General features: G+C 38.8%; 2 protein-coding genes across 3 annotated transcripts in view; both read right to left on the reverse strand.

The window, feature by feature from the left end:
* Positions 1–8711, reverse strand: part of cnksr3 (cnksr family member 3) — a 39971-nt gene extending 31260 nt beyond the window's left edge. For both annotated transcript variants that reach the window (XM_008399545.2, XM_008399546.2), the window contains exon 1: positions 8455–8711. In XM_008399545.2, the coding sequence (XP_008397767.1) occupies positions 8455–8506 (52 nt within the window). In that variant the 5' untranslated portion in view covers positions 8507–8711. The remainder of the gene's footprint in view (positions 1–8454) is intronic.
* A 3030-nt stretch (positions 8712–11741) lies between these two features.
* Positions 11742–15836, reverse strand: part of qpct (glutaminyl-peptide cyclotransferase) — a 6642-nt gene continuing 2547 nt past the window's right edge. Inside the window, exons 2-7 of the mRNA XM_008399550.2 lie at positions 15223–15369; positions 14586–14867; positions 14098–14265; positions 13023–13122; positions 12213–12329; positions 11742–12092 (exon numbers count right to left, since the gene is read on the reverse strand). Coding sequence (XP_008397772.1) covers positions 11911–12092; positions 12213–12329; positions 13023–13122; positions 14098–14265; positions 14586–14867; positions 15223–15369 — 996 coding nt within the window. The 3' untranslated portion in view covers positions 11742–11910. The remainder of the gene's footprint in view (positions 12093–12212; positions 12330–13022; positions 13123–14097; positions 14266–14585; positions 14868–15222; positions 15370–15836) is intronic.

Below are 15836 nucleotides of genomic sequence, written 5' to 3' on the forward strand. Positions count from 1 at the left end.
ATGGCCACGCACATCTCAAAAAACCCAACCGAGAAAGCAGAAGCAAGCTTCTAACTTTGCAGGGGATTATGTCTGTTGCTACCCTGGCCTGTCCACACACACACACACACATCTGAGCCTTCTGTCTACCATATAAATCCAGATGGAAAGTTCTTTTGTGGAAAACTGCTACTGGTGGCCAACCCAATCATCTACAATGGCTATAAACATGAACTGGCTGTATCTGCAAACAAAATTAAGCCTAGAGCAATGACAAGGGGGAAGAGCCAGTAGTTGAAGTGGGAAATGGGACAGAGAGATGGGGGCATTTAAAAAGTAGAGCAGGCTTGTGTCCAGGTCAGAAGTACCTCTGCTCCCAGCTTAAATAATTAGTTACCGCTCAGAGCAAAAACACTAAAAAACTTTTTTGTTTTTTGTCCTCGTATCTTAACTTACTGGAAGAGGTAAGCGAAATTACCTGAAATCAGACTCGGTTAACCTGTTAGCTTCTTGGGACACACTTTTTCCTCAACATCTAAAACAGAAGCAGTTGAATGAATTATGCAACGCAAGGCATCACGAGTCTGCCTACAGCCCTGTAGGCAGCTGATCCTGTTCTCCCTGCTGCAAGGGATGTGGGTAAGGGATGGTGAGTCATCCTCAGTTAGAGAGAAATCAGTGACTGACAGTGTGTCACCCACAAGCCAGGACAGGGTGGCTCTGACTCACACAAACAATTTAATGTTGTGCTCTGCATTTTCTCTCAGCAGTCTCTCTTTGGTGTTGCAACATTTAGATTTAACGCTCAACAACCACACGTGGATTCTCAAAGAAAAAAAAACAAACAAACACGGGTATCTATCCCGAACCTCACTCACCACGCATAAAGCGCACTCCACCCTTCCGCAGGTGAGGTTTATTTGTAGCACCTGGTGGGAATCTCCCAGCCATGCCAGATCAAGAAAAGAGAACTTTTTATACCTGTATGGGATTAGTACATTGTTGACCTGAAGTGATATCAAGATGGTACATTCAAACCGACAAAAGACAGGTGAGATACTTTACTCAGGTGTATGCAGCAAAGCTTTCAAAAGAGAGGCCCAACGAACCTGCCAAAGATTGCTTCCTCCAAGTTGGGATTTGTACAAAGAGGAGTCACCCAGCCTTCTAGAAATAAAACTTTCAAAACCTATATTTGCTTGGATACTCTGTTTAAAGCTGGGTTGAAAAGAGAAAACAATGATTTTTACAATTCTTTGTCTTTTCTAGGATGATGATTTCAAGTTAAGCGGTCAGCAGGTGTTTCTAGTATACCTGCATATTGAATTCTTTAACTAGACTGCTGGGCTGGGATAAGGAAGTAAGCAAAGACAAAAAGTTGTTTTTCCTAGCAGGCGATGACAGTGATGGGAAGTCTAGGGCTAAATGAACAGTAGGGAAACGTCATCCTCAGTTCTTCCTGCTGTATGCTTGGGGAACTTTTTGAAGTGCTCCCTAACCGTCTTTCAGACATAAACTAAATGAAAACCAAAGCTTGGCACAGCAGTGTCAATTCATTGGCTTTATGGATTAATAGAATAACATGCAGCTTTAAGACCCGCAGACCTGCGTTAAAGAAAACAATACAATGACTGATCAATCACGCAACACAGTCTGGGGCTTCCCTTTAGCCTTCAAAGTATTTTTAGTTCCATTTTCATCTATTCAATCAGAATACACAAAGGTATAGTTACCTAATGTACCATAGATGTACATCAAGGGTTTGTGTGTGATATCTTAATATTTCAGACTGTTATTAGAGAATAAGAAAGAAAGTAGTTCTTATACTGTCCTATACAGAGTGTCAGGTAACGGATCAGCAATTTGTTACCACCGAGGTGAAATAGCCACCAACTTACTGTTACACTCTTAAGACTGTCAGTTAGCATCGGCTTTAGAAACTTTTTATGTGAAGGTATTGATTTGATTTGATAGAAAAAAAAAACAATTCACCACATCTCTATTCTTTTGTTTCAGTGTTTGAACATGGATGTGTGTAAGCGATATCAGCACATCCATGCACTTCCCTGTTTTTTTTCTTCTGTTTTTATTTGAACCACTGTGCAACCACTGATAGAGCACAGCCCCAACCTAAAACTTGGTCATACTGAAGTACGTTGTTTATGTAGTTAATGACAGTTTATATTTTAAGCAGACTCATTTCACCACAGCTTTTTATTTCGTTACCTAAGCAGGGCTGCTCCTGGACCAATCCTCTGAGGGCAGACCGAGGCCAAACAGCTTGTAATACTAAACCGTGATCACCTGGGAGATTTGCAATGCACATTTAAAATTTGAATGAGAAGCAAACAGGTCTAGCCTGGGAATGTCAGGGATACGGGGAGACACCCCGCCTCCAGTTCCCACACCGTGACAAAACGTGTTTGACACTGACGTAAATGCAAACTGATAAAAAAAAAAAGAAAAAAAAAAGGAACAAAAAAAGCCTACCATTTTATATGATATGTAGCTATATTTACAATTTTAAAGGTGATATGAAAAAGTGTTATTAAGGAATTGGAACATGCAGATTAATATTTGATTATTTCTCTTAAAGACTCTGTGCTGGAGGCTCTGGAGCATCTGGATTATGTGAGAAACAGGCTGCACGGGAACCAACAGTGACAAAACTTCTCCCCAGGGGGAATCCTCTTACAGCACTTCTCTTTAAACTCTAAATGCCGGTTCCTTGGAAAAATGACACTGTAGTCTGCTGATTAGTGCAACACAAATGGCTGATTTTAAAAAAAAAAAGAAAAAAAAAAGACTTTGACTGGATGAATTGAAACACGTGAATAAGAAAAGAAGCCAAACTGGGTTTCAGTTGAACAAATTACACCAGCTTCCCGTTTCCTTTCAACAGCAAGCTGGCATCAGAGACAAACAAACTTCTGCAGTCTTTCAAGAGTTTGTTTGGATTTATTTGACACCTGTTCCTCCTGAACCACGTATGCACAGTGTTGCGCAGAATACAGGCTGCTAAAACGGATTAATGGTGCCTGTGGTTGATATCTAAACACAGTATTATACTTCCCTTATACAGCAGGCGCTAAAGCAGCAACAGGAAATTCTACCATAAAACTGAGATGTCAGTATTATTACGTCTGCTCACACTCCTGACTAGGAAGTTTCTGTTTCTGCAAGATAAAGATGAAGGTGTGACATCTCTGTTGACACACCTTGCTGTCATCCCTGCAGATGTTGCTGCTCACGACATCCATCACTGAAGTCACTCACCTTGTTAGGATTCAAACAGTCTTGTTATTTTTCCCCCAAACAAATGCATGGTCAAAGGGGAAAGTGAATTTAGCACGTGTTTATCACTTCTCTAACCACCCAGCTGCCTCTTTAGCACCTTGGCGTTACTTCAAAGCCCGACACCAAAAGTTTGGCTGCCAAGCATTTCTGGATTTAAAATGTGTTGAACAATGCCAAAGACATGCCACTGCATTATATTCAGATGAGTAGCCACAATGATGTTAGGATTTTGCCGATATGCATGGATTGGTATAAGGTTCTCTATAATTAGACAGCATTAGTGTATTTACACACAAACATATTTAAAACGCCTTATTGGCTAGTTCAAAGATTCTCAAATTAAGATTTAAAACAACATCATCTTAATAAGAGCGACGGCTGACAGAGTCAATTATTTGATAAAAATTCTACTGGCCAAAATCAGAATCAGGAGGTCAGGCTTTTTAAAGATCAGTGATCAGCCAGAAAACTGCAACCCATGCACCACTAGAAATAACAACACATTATTTAGAAACCTAATGAAACAAGTTATGAAAAAGATTGATTGTTGTGGAGGGGAAATGATGAGAAATGATGAATTGTACAAAAAAACCCAAAAAACTTTTAGTTATACAAAAGAAAGAAAAGTTGTGGGAAAGAAAAACTGAGACGAAGCCATTGACATCAGGGATTTCAAATTCAAGTCCTTAAAGTTGCGTGTCCTGAAACCTTCATGGGTCCCCAAGTTCTGCAAATCTGAATCACATGACACTATTTCCAACTTAGCATCTGTGAACTTCAATAGAGTCTTGCAAATAAATGAATGATTAGACTGAGGCGTGTTAAAGCAGACACACATAAAAGTTGCAAGAGTTTGACACCCGTCCAATTGAGGATCACATTCAGTTTTGCTGGGTCACACCAATATGACTTACAAATGCAGCTGTCACTCCTTGTACCGATGTGTGGCGAACCAGGTTATTTGGTCTGAAACCACCTGTTGTTTAAATGTAGGGATGCACAGAAAAATCCGGAACGGTTGTGAGCAGCAATGGCTGATTTTACGCTTCACAAGACCTGATCAGTGAGTGACTGGTAGGAAACAATATCTCATCTTTTGTCTGATTAAAAAAATGCACTAAGTCCCAAAGCTCACAGTTACAGGAACAATCTTGTGTGTGGAGGTTGTTACTGAGGTAAGAAAACTTGATCACATGTTTAAATTGAAGTCAGACAGCACACAAAATAGTGTGTGAAGCTTCTGGAAAATAAACTATTGTTACAGAGGCATGTCTGTTGTTCTTTTGGACTGCTGCTTTTATTCAGGGACCAATCAACAGATAGCCAAGTCTATTATAACAAAGTTGCTACGATTTTTCTTTATAATAGTTAAACTCCATCTGATGTGTAAAATACTGGATAATGAAAGGACTATTTGGAAATATCTCTAAGTGATGATCCAATATAAATAACAAAATTTGTTCTCCACAGAAGAATATGTAAGGTTCCCTTTATAGTAAGTGAACAAACATTTTTTCTGAAAAGGAGATATAATGTAATTATTTTTATTTCTGCTCTATTTGGACAAATCTCTGATAAAAAAAAAGTAGCAATCATTTATATGTCCACTCCTTCTGATACTTGGTTTTTGCAATTTAACTTGGCAGCATGTAAGACGAAATGATACACTGGAGGTTATTCAGTGTCTCAGCTTGCTAAGAATTGGACAGGAGCCATTCAGCCTGACAGAAGTTGTACCAGTTTATATGTCTGGAATACCCTGTTAAAACCCAGTAGGTCCACAGTGGGCCAGAGGGGAGGAATTGGTGAATGAAATACTATTCAGCTGAGTTGGAGCTAAATAATCTCATGATGCTCCCAGCTCTTCTCAGATGAAGTGCTGCCTGTGTGGAATCGGGACTATATTTGGAGAAGTACTTTTGTCACATGGTTTAAACTTCTCGCCTCTTGAACGTGGGTATGTAGGTCATTGATTTGATGTCATTTGTGGAAGTTATTCAGGTACAACCAAACTCAAATCTCAAACGCAGGCACGGTTTTAAAAGACATTTATTGAGACTATTCTCAATAAATGCATTCATTGAAAAAAAAAAAAAAGTAAAGTTGCCTCCTAGAGGAAGTGATCCCAACACGAGATATGACTTAGCAATCACATGACACCACAGGACTAGCTGGAAGATCAGAGCTTGTGGTGAAGGAAGGACGACTGCTACCGGCCATTTCTAGGCCCCAAACAAAAAAACAAGTGTCTAAATTCAAAGAATCAAATTCCCTTTCGCTGGCAATAAGCATCAAGCGACAATCACTTGATCTCTTTTGACAATGCAGGTGATTAGCAACGGCTTCAATACACAAAGAACTGTGGCCAAGTCCTGCTGAGGAAAACAGCCTGAGGCGAATGAGGACAAAGGTCTTCATATGGTTGCTTCCTGAGACGATCATTTGACTTCTGTCACAAACAAGGAAGGAAGGAATGAGGAAAGGAAGAAAGGAAGGAAAATTCAGACAGTGGGTGACTGAGTAAAGTCTATAAATAATTGTCCACACTATTTTACACTGTTTTTTCATAGTCACCCATAAATCAAAAAGTATAGGAAACCCTGTAAAGCTGAGTTCCTGGGTAATGTTTTAGACTACAACAACCATTGCTGCATATTAAAAGTTACTCAAAAGCTTTCCATGTTTTGTGGCTCTGGCAGATTAAAAGTTGACCCACCTGCTTGGAGTGTAATTGCAGTCTACACCCACGGTAAACACCTATAACTAAAGCAAATAGTTGTTTAGCCATCTCTAACCACACCAGTTCAATGCTTTTTCGGAAAGCTTCTGTCATCCACTAATGTGCAAAAACAAAATTGCAATAAACTCCTCTGATGTAGTCCAAACATGACAAAACCAGCATTTATCTCAAAACCCCAAATTAGATAAAAATGCAAACTCACATTCCCCGTTTATGCATCACCTGGTTTGAATGTGAAAGAGGTGTGTGAATTTTTCTCATGCTCACGGTTCTTCCCCTCTGTTGTGTTTGCAAGGGGGCTACAACCCCCACGATTAGGAGCGGCACAAAAATCTCCTGAGTCAAATTTTCACCACACTGGCAACAATGGAGGTTTGTATTGATAAATAATCCACAGTCAATGGGTGCACTAGCTGGGCTTCCCCCCCACATACGCTTGGATAATCCCTATGCTCCCTGCTGACACTCCCATTGACAGAACATAACCTCTGTCTGATAAACAGACAGGGCTGAGTCACACAATATGAGAGTTAAAAAAAAAAGGGAAATCACCTAAGCTTCTTTTGGGAAGCTGTTTATAGTGACACATACAGAAACAGGTTAGTATCCAAACTGATCATCGTCCATGATTCATTTCCTTGCAACATATCAGAAAAATTAATAAGATTCTAGTTTTGGTCTTTGGCACAGTGACGCCTGTCGCTGCTTTACATTCCTCTTAGCCTCACACTCGCTTAGACATAGTTATGCTGTGACTGTGAAGATGGGTTCAAAGTTTAATGATGTCACTAACATAGCAAGCATTCCTTTCAGCGCCTTAAACAAGTCTGTGGGTCCTCAAGAGCTGTCCGCAAATAATGAAGGGGCATATCAGGAAATAACTGATTATCATTCATATTTTCCTAAATATCTACTTACAGTTTATGTTTATGTCGTATTTTAACAGGAACATTGGTGGTTGTTCCACTACAACAGGTGGTCTGTCCTATTTAGGTCCCAGGTATTCGAGCACGTTATCAACAACTAGACTTTTAAAAACCTTTTTTATCATGCTGTTTCTAAGGTTTAAATCACTTTAATGAGCTAATGATGAGTATTTACAGTTCTCCTTTGGCTGTATAGAGCATAGAGAAGCTCAGTCCCTCATCTCCCCTCACTTATTGCTGTAATCTGTCAGTAAACTGCCTGAAAAATAATCACAGCATGGCAGGTAAAGCGATACCACTCACCATGTTTTGTTAAGATAACATTTAAAAACTACAGATAGCAAATTACACGGTCGTTAAGGAGCCAACTGCAGACTAGCCGCCTGAGCAGAGTGCCCAACTGAGTAAACAGATAAGATCAGCCTTTAAGACTTTAATTACTCTAAAAAGAACAAAAGGTGCAATATTCTGCACTTAAAGCACAACAAGGCCGACAACACTCTTCAGTGTGGATGATGTTACTGAGTGAAGCAGATTCAAAGTAAGCCATATTCAGTGTCAGTAAGATGTTTAAAACAGTCAGAAGCCAATGAAGAAACTATGGCCAGGAAACAAAGAACAACACTTTAAAACCAGGCTAGTTACTTGAGCTGGTAGCCTGACCAAATAATCCAGTTATAGACAGCAGAGGGTTAAAAAGGTATACAAGAAGAACATTTTTAAAAAAAACCCGCATGTTATTCTGTGGTTATCATGTAACACATTTTGAATTGTCTTGTTGCTGCTGAAATGTGCAATATAAATAAATTTGATAATTTAGTTGTTTTTCTTGAGGCTTAAAAAAAAACAATTAGAACAAAATGTTACAACTTCACAGGTCTACCAGTAAATGTTTGTATTTAGAGGCAGAGATTAATTACTTTTCACTTTCAGATCATGTCATAAAGTGAAAACATTCTATTTTTATCCACATCATCACCTCAACCTATTTAATAGTTATTCACTGTAAATGAATAACGTCAGAGTAAATATTTGAATATTTGAAAAACATAAACTGCATGGTCAACGAAGCGACATTTAATTTACCATGGCTGGACTAGACTGTGACTTGAAAACTAAGGGCCACAAGGGCACAATGATTACTAGTAGGCATCAGTGTAGCTTAATTAAAAATATTGAGCGAAATAATAGCCTCTCTCTTTATTTCTCTATGAGAATGCAGCTTAAACATCTGAAGAAAAAAAAAGAATTTTAAGTTTAGTCAGGTTTACAGCTTAAAAAGTCACTCATAATGTTACACAAGCATCGCTGGTTTTCTAAGTTTGCTAAGTGAGAGTAAAGAAGGGAATGTGGTTCTATTGTTATGCGGCTGAGTGAAGGTATGCTGTCACACTGGAGCAGTTTCTACGAAACCAACTGCAGAAAACGAGAATCGAGTTTGAGAGTTGTGACATTTTTCTGTGAGGACTTTTTAAGCACCAACAAAACATTTACTAAAAACGTTTCACTCACCTTTCATCCAGTCGACAACTTGTTTTGGCGTCCACTTTGTTATCGGCTCCATGGCTTCTTAAGTAACAAAGTCAACGACAGAAGAGAAATAAAACAAAAAGGTGACGGCGCCGGTAAAAAAAAAAAAAAAAAAGTATTAACTTTCAACTCTCCCCTGTCATGTTCTTCACACAAGCACGACGACTTTAGTCTGTTTGCGTTCACTCACTAAACAACTCTGAACAATCAAGCATGACTGGAGGCTGGACTGACTAAGACTGACATCCCCCACAGCGCCTCACTGCCCGGGTTGGGATTGACGGTGCCTTCAGGGACTCCAGGAAAAAACACAATTTATGTGAAGAAGAATTTTCAAGTAAAAAGGAAAAAAAAAACTTTACCAGTTCGCTACTTCTGAGGTAGTGTTTTTCACAATGTTATATATTTTGTACTGATTTAGTATTTTTCAGCTCCTCACTGCCCAGAGTGGGACCGATGCTGCCTTCATGGACTGCTGGAAGGAAGAAAAAAAAAAAAAAAACGCAATCTGTTCACAAAAATGCCTTTTAGTGAGCAGTCATTATTTAAAGGTAGATTCCTTTATATGTTGTAGTTTATGTATGATTGTTTTTTATTTTACATCGACAAAAATTATAATCACATTTCATACCACAGTACTTTTTTTAATCTATGGAAGACTGAAACAACACTAATCTTTCAATAAAAGAAAAAAACATTAAGACCAGAGAACACGAAAACAAATCTTTGAACAAATCTTTATACTAAAACAAATGCTACAGAAAGCACTCTGTAGGTTGTATTCAAACTTTAAAGCGATTACTTTATTACTTTTGAGGAAAACAATATAAGTATATCTGAGATTTGAGCACAAGTGTTGCGTAAACGTAATTTTTTACATGATAATAATAATAAGGTGTCTAAAGTGAAGCTAGTTAACTCTATGTCATCACAATTTTGCTTTTTATGATACAACCCTCCTCCCCTCCCAAAAAATAATAATAATAGTAAAATAAAATAAAAATAAAAACAGACGACCAAATGACTCACCACTGACCTCTACTGGTACGTGATGATGTTGTAACACACTGCTTCGCTTTGCCACAATGAAATAAAACCTTGACGCAATTTACAATGACTGTAATTGTTGCTCCATTCATATGACAAAGAAAAAAAAAGAATATTTAAAGCTTTATGAGTAATACAATGTTTCAAGCCGGGAAACCTCATTTGAGTTATGGAAAACATTTTTGTTGGTGTTCTATAAAGAGCTCTGGGAATCTATAAACATGGTCTGCAACTCCAGACCAGGTACATTGGAGTAGAGTGCCCTACTCCAATGTACCTGAATCAAAAAGATGAATTACCGGCCCATCTGATCATTTGTCTTTGCCTTGACTCTGTCAAGAAGCGTGAGACAGTTAGATTTAGTCTAGACATTCTCACCCATATTTTTTTTTTCTGTTCAACTCAGAATCTCTGCAACAGCTTTTTATTTTCTGCAGCTGTTGTCAGACACTCTTGTGGGATTGTGCTGCATTTAACTTCATCCATCTTCTCTTCAAAGCTTCTCTGTCCTGACAGAAAGGAGGCATTCCCACATCCTGATATCTTCAAACTACAAACAGGACTGCTTATTGTACTTCCTCTTTAAATTTCCCTTTTTCAAAGCCACAAACCAACCACCTCCTTAAAAGAAGTAAATCTTTCTCAGATTCCTCATTGTTTTCCAAAAGGCTGAAACACACCTTACAAACTGGGAGAAAGTCCCTGTCCTTTCCATCATTCAACTATCACACAGCTGCACTATAATCAGCTCCAGATGAAAGCTCTACTGTTGTTGCTGTCAAATGTGCAACACAGAGCAGCGCTGAACAGAGGAAAACACACAGAAGTCTTGAGTTGCCTGTCTTTTTGGTGCTCACAAGAAATATAATTCAGACCTTTTTTTAATCAACAATATTTTAATACCCTCATTTTACATCAATCTGAAATGCAATTAAGCAGTTTTATCAGCAGTGTAAAATAAAACAAGCCACTTTTAATCTCATTTTAGATAAGATTTACAGTATTTTGGTTCAAGTTGTTGCTAGGCGTTACTGATTGTACCGGACAGGGTCAAATCCTGCCATTGAATTTCTAAAGGAGTGGTCTGGAGTTATGGGGCTTAAGGTGGGGTGAAATTCCAAGGAGGGCCTCATGATAGGATTAAAGGAATCGTGGGATCGCTGTTAAGGTGAGGCAGATGGGTGGAAATGGTGCCTTGTCTCACATGAAAAGCAGCATGATGGAAAAGGGTTGAAACAGGAAAAAAATAGGAACATTTGTGAGTTAGGAGATCACACAGTAGACTCCTAACTCTCCTCTCATAAGATACAATCGTTGTCTGCATAAACATTTATTAGTTGTTCCCAGTTGTTCCCATTACATGACAGAAACAGGCTAACAGTTTCATATAAACAAAAGCAGACACATGAAAGGGCAGCAGAGGAAGTAATCCACTTTTCTGTGTGAGACGACAGGATGTAAAGAGTTTGAGAGAGTTGCTTCGGTGAGAATGAGCCCAACTTCCTGCCTTTGGCAGGTTTGCTGACTAAACACTGAGCAGATTCACAGAGGGTGAGAAAATGTTAAAAAACCTGCAGCTAAAACCCCTTATTCCACTCAGTTGGGCCATGTCAATGTGGGTGGCCAAGTCATATTTCCTAAAAAAAAAAAAAAAAAAAGAAACTAAAAACACAGATCCAGGCACATAGGATGCCATTTGGCATCAAAATTGGGATGTGCCTTTAGATGTTCATTACAAAATGAAACACAAGCTTTGACCTGTCGGGTAATCATATATTTAAAGCAGAAAAGACTGATGATCTTTTCATCTGATGAGTAGGATGAGAGTATTCATGACAAGTTAAATCCCCCAAAAAATATATTTTGGGGATTTTATGTGATAGACCAACACAAGGTAGAGTATAATTCTGAAAGGAGAGATAATAATTTTGTTCGGTTCAAAATAAAAAGAAGAAAAAAAAAAGTTTTGCTTAATTTTGTTTTCAGATCCCTTTGTATCGACTCTCCATGTGTTTAGGTTTTGTTTAGTTATAACAATAATGCCAGTCACCATTTTTAACATTTTATTTGTAAAAAACAAAAACAACAACAACAGAAAAAACTTTTTCCTTCTACTTTGGAATTATACACTAATCTCTGGTGGTCAATCACATAGAATCAAAGTAAAATACTTTGAGGTTTGTAGTTGTATTGTGGCAAAACATCAAAAATAATGACAATAATTTGAACTTGAATCTCTTTTATTAAGCATTTAGATAATAGATTGCTTAAATCAGAAAACATTAAAACTTCTACACGTGACTCCTGCATACATGGAGTTACAACTTCTAACATAGTGCATACTTTCGGCTGAAGAGCTTGACATCACAATCATATACTTTATATGAAGCCTCATGGGGCATTTTGTGGATTCGAAGGAACGCTGGGCCTGGTGTTGAGGTATTCCAAAACAAAAACCTGAAAGATCTTGTTCAGGTTCTGAATTGTGGAGCGATCCAGGTTTTCTTCGTTGTCGTCAAATGTGTGCCACACAGACGGGAAGGGATAGGGTATGAGGTGGAGGATCCGAACACCTAAATCAGATAGAGAGGGGGGCAGAATTAGGATAAAGAAAAGAAAAAAGAAACATTAAGAAAGAAAGTGATCATACACTAATTGGAAGGCAAGGTTGTTCTTATGCGGCTGGTACAGACCTCTGTTTAGGAACGGTATATGATCGTCAAGAATACGGCCGACTGGACGATCAGGCCAGAAGTACTGCACACTGTTAGGATGCTCAACAAGCTGGTTCATAGAATGCAGACGTTTTTCTGAGTTTAGAAATGGAAAGAAAATGTGCAACTGTTTAGTTGGAAAAAAAAGAAAAAAAAATTATTTATCTTTTAAATGAATTACTTTATTAGTGGTGTTTGGATACAGTCTGATGCAACCGAAGCTGGGCTGCCAGGAGGAACAAAGTAACTTATAGGGGCTGCAGAGATCCACAGCTCATGTAGGAGAATCCAGCTACAGGCTAACTAATAGTTGCGTAATCCACAAATCTGGCCTTATTTTGAAAAGAAAAATTTATTGTTGGAAAAAAAAAAAGCCACGAGTCATCCTCTCTACTGAGTGCATAAAACATGCACAGCAGTGCATCTTTTATCATCATGTACTGCGTTCAAAGAGAAACCCCAGATCTTCATTTGTTCAAGATGTTTCAGATGATTCTGCAAGTCACTGGTTTTATCTACCAAAGTTCATTTGTGTTGACATATTCGCTATGCACCTGAACAGGTTCAACAGGCTGCTTACACATCAGGGTTAAATACAAAGATATAATCTATTATTCTAGTTTACTAAAAAAAAAAAAAAAAAAAAATTTGCATGTTCAATTCTGTCTTACTCTTCTTGCAAGCAAACAATGTGGAGACAGTCTTCAGACATGAGTAAAACAAGGGAAGAGCTTTTGTTCTTGTGAGTTTTTTTTTTTTGATCTACACTCATTTGTAATGATTATTTACCAATGTCCTGTAGTCTGGTGAGCCAGGTGGTGGTACTGGGGAACTGGTTTCCGAAGATGGGATGAGGGGCCCCGATAAGATCCAGCAGCACCAACAGGTCCTGCAGAGGTTAAGAAAAGGGAGAGGTGAACAACACAGACAAGTCAGATTTTCTCACGAGAAACTCTTGTTGCGCATCCCAAAGATAAACTCTTTGACACAGAGCCGATCTTACGATAATCACATCCCATATGTGTGTTTTCAAGTATGACATCATGTGATCCATTGTCCAACTACCAGACATGACACACTTAACCACAAGACACACCAAACTCCCATTTATGCACACAGACACCACAGCTTCAGTAAAACGTACTGTGGAATGTCTTCATTTCTTGATATAATTTTTTGCTGTGGTTCCATTTTTTTCCATTTTTTTCTACGTTTACATTTTTCTATGTAAACGTAGAAAACACAACAAATGTGTTTTCATTTTTAATTTAAGATTATTACTGCTCAGAAAGTCAACTCTCTCAGTCCCTGTTGTGAAGATGAAGTGCATGTGAAGCACATGCCACCTACTGGCCAGTCAGTGTAAGTAAAAACGTCGCCAAACAATTGGCAAACAGAGAAACAGAAATGCAAATATCCTAGTCTATTGATTGTTATAAATGAAATCATGCATAATTTTTTTCTTTTACACACTCAAATATTTCAGAAAACTTTAACATCAGACAATATTATTGATATTATTTATATTTTATCATATATTTCAAAGTTAATATATGACTCAGTTGTTCAACTGTCCATCCATCCATTTTCTGTACATCCTTGTCCCTAGTGTGGTCAGGAGGGGTGCTGGTGCCTGTCTCCAGCGAACGTTTTGGGTAAGAGGCGGGGTACACCCTGGACAGGTCGCCAGTCGGTCACAAGAGTTGTTCAACTGATTCAAGAATTTAACAACTTTTTGAAAAGTAAAATTTAAAAAACCCACGAGAAACTATTGAAAACCATCAGGGTGTCATAACTGATTCATGAAAGGATAGTCATTCTCATCCAATGTAGACTGAATTGAGGAGGATGAACTGCTCTTTACCATGCCATGCAGTTGGTTGGTGTCTTCGGCTCCTTCGGGATGCGGGGTGGTCTCCATCTTCTCTGCCAGGTGGCGAGAGCCGTACAGCGAGTCCATGGAGGTCCACTGGAAAAGAGCCTCCTCACCGTCAAAGAAGATCAACTGCAGGGTCAGATTGGAGTTGGAGCTCTACATGGGGGTATAAGAAAAGAAACTCCTGTTACATTATTACTATTTCTAAAGATTTACTGCCATCTAGAGGTTCTGAGATTACATCAACACTCTCTCCATTAAGCATAATAAAAATAATCACACATTTTATTGTCTATTACGTTCATTATGAGCTTGTTGCATTGCAGTTGAGGTATTTGTAGTCAGTAAACAAGTATCCACTACTACTTGCTAGTTATTCACCAAACACAACTGAAATCTCAACATTTCCAACAATGCAAAATCTAACATTTTAAATGAATCTGGTGGAGGTACAATTCACAGTCTGGTTTTGTTACCTTCTGAGTCTTCAGTTCTTCATCCAGGGCTCGAGCCAACTCCAACATCATGGCGCATGGGACGGCTGAGTCTGTGGCGCCTTGAAACTCCCTCCCGTGCCACTGAGGGGGGTAGTACTTGGAGTCGTAGTGACATGCAAGAACCAAGTGGCGCGTAGCCGACGGGTTCAGTGTGGCAACCAGGTTGGTGAAGGGCAGCGGTCCGTAGGGCGTTTGTGACTCGAAACTGTCCTCCGTTACTTCCCAGCCTGCTCCGAGGGAACCGAGGGTTGTTTTTATATGCTGTCAACACACAAACAAAGTGTTTGTAAAAACTCAGGTAACTTGAATTTACACCAAACCTGCATATAAAACATTGAAATTGTTTTCATTTTTCATTGTATTTTTCACATTAAACACAGTGTTTAATGCGCTGCTGGTATATATTAAAAATATTGAGAGTTCTTAATTTTCATGCATTTTATCAATAAAACACATACAAAGTCATATTTAATAAACTGTAATATGTATTCCAGTGAGGCTCGTTTGTCAGATCAAAAGTACTTATTGAAAATAATACCCTTTAAACGGGTAATAAACATACTTAAAATAAAACGTAAAAACATCAAGCATTCGTTAATAAGCTTAGTAAACTTACGTCCCGAACTGCCTGGCTGCCAGCAGAGCCCGGGTACCGGGTAACCAGCAATGGCTTAAGGTCCCTCTGCCACATTTGTGCCAGATCGGTGTGAGAGAGGGCAGCACGGATCTCGTCCTCACTCAGCTTAAGCGCTCTGTGCCTGAGCTGCAGAAGAATACAGACAAAGGAGGGATTCAATTAATATTCGGAGACGTGAAAAAAAGTTTAGGGAAAACTTGCTCCATTGTAAATCATACAATGGAGCAATTTCAAAACATTATCAGAACGAGCTATCATTATAATCACTGTTATACGTAGCAGACTACTTGTTGCGACATGAAGTGTTTTTTGTGATGACGAGTTGGGAAACAGCAAGAATGACACACCAGCCACTCAACTGCTGATCTCTGTGTCTCACGTGTCTCACAACAGCAACTGCTGTTTAGACCAACTCATAAAGGTAAGGGGGGTTTCTCATGTACGTAATCGTCATTTGAGTAAAAGATAAAGGTTTGTCATTCAAAATACAGCATGCATGCATGGATGGATGGATGGATGGACGGACGGACGGACGGACGGACGGACGGATGGATGGATGGATGGATGGATGGATGGATGGATGGACGGACGGA

Source organism: Poecilia reticulata, linkage group LG22 (assembly GCF_000633615.1).
Source record: "Poecilia reticulata strain Guanapo linkage group LG22, Guppy_female_1.0+MT, whole genome shotgun sequence".
Lineage (NCBI taxonomy): Eukaryota > Metazoa > Chordata > Actinopteri > Cyprinodontiformes > Poeciliidae > Poecilia > Poecilia reticulata.